The sequence below is a fragment of the Triticum urartu genome, chromosome 2A, assembly GCF_056163025.1.
Source record: "Triticum urartu cultivar PI428250 chromosome 2A, HENAU_Tu73, whole genome shotgun sequence".
Lineage (NCBI taxonomy): Eukaryota > Viridiplantae > Streptophyta > Magnoliopsida > Poales > Poaceae > Triticum > Triticum urartu.
In genome coordinates, this window is record NC_141874.1 from 663,471,607 (window position 1) to 663,477,332 (window position 5,726).

Below are 5,726 nucleotides of genomic sequence, written 5' to 3' on the forward strand. Positions count from 1 at the left end.
TGCGCTGCACAACCCGCACTCGAGATGAGAGTCCTCTGCCCGAGAAGAACAGCAACAACTTTCTTCTGCGCCTGTGGAGCAGGGCTTTCTTGAATGGAGTTCTGGCTCTGCTCTAAGAACAGCAAGGAATCCCTTTTGCGCTTGTATACACACTAACATTAGTACAACTGACTAACAAATTAGGAGAAGGATTGCCTCTAGGATAAAGAGGAAATTAGCGCCAAAGACTGGAAGTTGAAAGTGATACTCCCTCCTCAAAATATACTTGCGCGGTCTCTCATGCGCAACTCGACCGTTAATACATAATCCCTCCACTGAACGAACGATTGAAAAATTAAGGAATGCGCATGAAGGAAAAATTTCATAAATTTTGGGCAAGATTACACCTGACTAATTGACATAAAAAATAGAAGAGGTTGCCTCAAATCCCTAAAAAAAATCCAAAAGAGTGTTTACAGAATACACCTTCTATTTTGAAAAAAAAAATCTCAAAAATCTATACACCTTATATAAGGAAATGCACGCATTGAACATGTACAACTGATAACATCCTTGTAGAACAGCACATCCGCTTTGTTTCATGTATATTTATACTAATTTAGTGGACATAGTGAAAACCACAGTTGAAGTTGTGCGATTAAAACAAGAAAAGTCAAAGCACACCTTATATCTTGGGAAGGAGGCAGTACAAGATTTGCATGCCTAATATCCCAAATATGGCAAGGAACTTGGCCAATATAAGACCAAATAAAATAGTAGAGGACAGAAACCAAAAGCATTTTTGAGACCCACAGTAAAAACAAGCTAAAAAAACTCAGTACTTCTAGGGGAAATGTGAGATTTCATCCAAACATGTCTAGTTCTCAATACAAAAAACGCATGCATATTCATCATCCGCTTCCTAATGTGAAACAAGTTTATCCTTCCAACACAGGGTATTATCAAGGAGCTCCTTCAACCTAGTTCATCCTTCTAACAAGCTGGTTGATGTAGTTCTCACGGTTACCAGCGTCACCACCCTCAACGTAGTGGTTCCTCTTCTTCTTCAGGCCACCGAGTGGTGCCTTAAGCTTGAATGGCCACAGGAAGTTGTTCGCCTCCTTGAAGTGTGGGCCAACGGTCAAGATCTCATGCACAAGGTCCTCGATGCAGATGATGTTGTGCTTCCCCAAACCCTGGTAAGAGGCAATGATTCAACTTAGCATGGATATGCAAAATATACGGGCACAGGGCCTATGGTTGAAGAAACAAACCTCCTCAATGACTTTGTTGTTGGTCAGAGGAATCCTTTGCTTGTTGAGCTTTCCGTAACCTCTCTTGTAGATCAGCTCCCTGACACTCTTGAGGTTAGGGTACCTACACAGATCATGAATTTTTCTAGTTCATCTGAATTGATCACTTGAAATCTTGGTTGATGGCACTACATGAGAAAAATGATTGCCTATAGTTTGTAGCAACATTTAACACCACCAGCTAAACTAACATAATTGCTTGGGAGTGAATAAAGCAAGGATGGTTCAGGTTTCAGACTAAACTTTTTCAAAAGACTTTGCAAGTGGCTAAACAAGACAGAAGCAGTAAAATGTCATAGTAGACAGTAGATAACACAGTGGTAAATTCATCCAACCAAAGACCAGGTACAATTTATTTTACATTAGGAAACAAGACAACAGGAATGCATTCAATTAAGACTCAAAAAGGTAGACAGGTAACAGACCCGTAAGCAACATATGGCTCAACCCGACGCAGCATGTTAATGGTGGCCTTGTTGACCTTAAGGAACACACCATTAAAAATCTGTAGAAGTAAATTTTAGCAGTGAACATCAGTAATCATTTTCACAAGTAGATGTATCAAGCAACATGCACATTCACAGGACCAAATAATTGATCAACCCACCTGCCTCAAACGCAAAAGCTGCAAGATCTTCTTGGTCTTTGGGTGCATAGCATTGATACTGTAGTGCAACGTCTCAGAAAATTAGCATCAACCCATGTGCACACAAACCCAAATCAATGCAGATAGCAATGATCAAGTGGCAAGTGATGCCTTACCCACGGATACGGACGACAAACAGCAGCTTTGCCTCAGGACTGACATAGAACCCACCCTTCATCCGGGCCTCACGCTTAAGTTGCACCAGCTCCTTGTCCTGCTCACAACACCCACATTAGCATATATAGTACTCCATCAGAGTTTTCGATCGTTACTGAGCACGTTTATTAATGATTCCATCGGGCAGAAACACCAACATGTCAATGATCAATCGAGCTAGATTAGATGTTGGACTACAGAAAAACAAACTGAATCTGAAGGAATTAAACACAGCTAACACTACTATACGTGGATATCAGTTGACTCGCAGTAATGCACAGCACAAAAGCATACAAAAATGGACAGGTATGAACAAATCTTACATATAGAACTGCTAAACTCCGGTCACTCCTTTTTCCTATCGACCGACGACAAGTAAAGCATACGTAGTTGATACAGTCCAAATTCGACTTGGCACGGCCCCAAAACCTAATCAGCGGTACAACCGCACACCGCACGTTTGCAACACACGAATACAATCCACATCCACGAGCGAGCAAGGGACATTGGATCGAGCGAGAGATGGGCGGCGATCTGACCTGAGCCTCATACTCCCCGGCGTACTGCTTGGCGCGGGCGTAGATGACCTTGGTGTTCTCCGCGTCCTTCTTCTTCTCGTCGGCGACCTTCTGCTTCTTCGCGGCGGCCCAGACCTCTCCCCTCTTCCTCTTGAAGTTCACCGACTCCGGCACCGGCACCTTCGCCGCCTCGGAGGCCATCTGCGCGGACGCAGTCAACAACGGATCCTTCAGGCTTAGATCGAGAAGGGGAGGGGACGGCGGCGGGTTCGGGCGACCGGTGCTTACCTCGACGAGCTGCGCTTCGTGGGAGAGGAGACGGCGAGGGTATGGGGAGAGGCGGCGGCGGTGACGGGGTTGAGTGCGCGGATTAAGTAGCAGGGGTTTGGCTTGCTAGGGTTCGGGAGGCGGATCCGACGGTCGCGAGTGGCTTGATGTGCACGTGGATGGAGATGGGGTATGCAGGGCCCGGGTAATGGCATACGGGCTTTTGTGGGCTTTGGGCCCCTGTTTCGTTTGCAGTTGTTACCAAATATTTTGTTCTTATTTCTCAAAAAAAAATTGTTCTTTTTTCCACTTGATGATGATGAAGAGCGAGCGAATGGGTTTTCCAGTACTTTGAGCGACTGGGGAGGAAACCCAGAAAAAACTAAACCTGCACTCCCTTCATAAAAAAAATATATAAGTGTTTAGATAACTACTTACACAGGGAGTAACTTTTGTTAGCCTATGAAGGCAGATTTCGACTTCGCCGCTGAGACGACTTCCGGCGTCGGTGTAACCAATGTTTTTGCAATATAGTATACTTCCTACGATCCTAAATATAAGTTGTTTTGGTAGTTCGAGGGAGTACTTGGATTTGAACCATTTGAATGCAACCCCTAAAAAAATGAACGCAATATGTACAAAAAAGAATCAAATATTCTCAAAAAAGAAGAGCAAAACAAATTGATGATTTTTGCAGGCACAAACGAAAGTTCATTTGAATGCACATGGGGATGTTCTACGATGCATTTTGTAGAATAGTAACCATTAAAGCGAGTTGCTTTGAAAGGTTTCCATAATTCGCTAAAGTAATATAAAAGTTTATCACAAGTACAAAGCATATATAATAAAAATTGCATTGAGATTTTCAGATCATTGAGCAACCACTACAGACACCAAAACAAGCCGTCAACACGTCGTTGTCGCCACTACCCTACCGGAGTTGACTTGACATTGTTGATGACGGCCGGAGAATTTTCATGCACATGCCCCTAAGATTCGGTGTCCTGGATCAACATACCTAGTGGTTGAAGCATTTATCTCTATACTTATAAAACATTGTTTTCTCTAACCACGAAACATACAGAGATAAATTGCTATCGCATGAGTATGCACACTAAACTCAATCTAACATCTGGACTTAGCCTAATTCGTTCTATCTTTGCATTTAGCAATTTACATTGACTGACCGTACCCCACCGTTAAGGGAAATATGAAACTCCACCCCTGGTCAATTAGAAAACTAATCACATACACATTCTATTAGAAAACAGACCACGAGTGCATCTATTTAGGAAACTAATTATCATCTCCTATGGGGACTCGCGAGTCGTCTGCCACCACCACGCACGTGAACCACGGTGGGGGACGCGTAAGGAGGAGTTGCGGCTTCCTCCGGGCACACACATGTCTTTGCTGCCTTCATTTTCTGCCCGGAGGCCAAGGCGCTCTTCTGTCGCGGCTGCGGCAACTCCATCCAAGTCTAGGGCATACTCTTCGACAACCTCCGCCGCCACATCGCCAACAGCATCTGCGTTGGCTTCAGCTCCGTCCGCAGCACCCACTCCGACAACCACCCACCACCGACGCCCTCCAAGTCCAGTCGTCGAACGTCATTCCTATCGCGATGCAGAAGGTGTCATCATTAACGTTCTTGTCGTCGTACGACTGGGCCATCAAGGACCTCCTGCAATTCTTCCTGCGTGCACCATCGAGGGCATCAATCGTCTATCATAAATCAATCAGGTGAACGTTTAATTCGTTTTGGGTGATTTCTGAGCTTTGCACGACTAATACTCCACTTTTTGCACTTGGTGGTGGGGTCAGATCTTGGTGGTGACGTGCGAGAAACATTTTTGGTACGGGAAGAAATTGATATTCCGAGTTTAATTAACATTTTATAATTCATTTGGGAAATAGATGTGATCTGGAGCATGAAAAATATTCCCATATATAGATGAAATGAGACAGATTTTAAGAATGTGTTTGTTTAGACCTGTATAGTTACAGTGAGGTTCATATTTGGACCAAGATGGATTTAAAAGTTAAATACATACATAAGTTTGGCCAGTTGATAAATTTGAATTCACTATCCTTCATAAAACGTATGTTCACTGGGTGTCACTGTATTCTTCGAGTTTTGCTGAAAACACTTGTTAATATTTGATCCTCGATAGTGAAGTTAGTTTCTTCATATGTTGGACATGCCACAAAAGTTGGTAGGCAGAAAACATTAGCAAAAAAAAAAATCCTGTGGGTACCACTAGCTCCAAGCGGGTTTGCTCTGCTTGAAGCGGAGATGTCAGTATATGGAAAACAAATCTTACCTGTAGATTTTTCATCTAAAATTAGGTGCATACTGTATTGCTGCACATAGGTACGCAGTAAACCTCATCTGTATTCAGTTGTCCAGGAGAATTACGGCCCAGTTCTTTTCGGCGATTCTTCCAGAATCACCCTCCTCCCCAGCTTCTCCCAGAATCATCACTTCATATTTTTTTTACAATCCTATTTAGTTAAGATCTAATTAGCTAGAATTATAAAAAAACATATGGAATGATGATTTTAGGAGAAGCTGAGGAGAGAGGTGATTCTGATAGAATTGCCTAAAAGAACTGACCCTACATATAGGGAGCAGATCAGACGAGGAAATACCCACGCACACGTTACAGATCCTATATTCTAGGAGAGGTGGACTACCTCGTGTACAATACATACAACGCAGTATACAGAATACATGTATATCTCAATCTTGCACAACTTCAATTTTCTAAAGGAAAAAAAAAACAAATGCTCCACTAGTTAGTCATGTTTGCAGGGTGCATCACTGCAATTAAACTTTTCAGTTTG

At 43.0% G+C, this 5,726-nt stretch overlaps 1 protein-coding gene across 1 annotated transcript; it reads right to left on the bottom strand.

The window, feature by feature from the left end:
* Positions 1–794: 794 nt before the first annotated feature.
* Positions 795–3,043, bottom strand: LOC125539560 (large ribosomal subunit protein uL30y). Its single transcript, XM_048703047.2, has 7 exons — positions 2,901–3,043; positions 2,634–2,813; positions 2,055–2,152; positions 1,900–1,957; positions 1,718–1,797; positions 1,254–1,356; positions 795–1,175 (listed from the first exon to the last, which is right to left on the bottom strand). Exons 2-7 carry the CDS (start codon positions 2,811–2,813, stop codon positions 960–962), a joined length of 735 nt encoding a protein of 244 aa, XP_048559004.1. The 5' UTR covers positions 2,901–3,043; the 3' UTR covers positions 795–959.
* Positions 3,044–5,726: the final 2,683 nt, after the last annotated feature.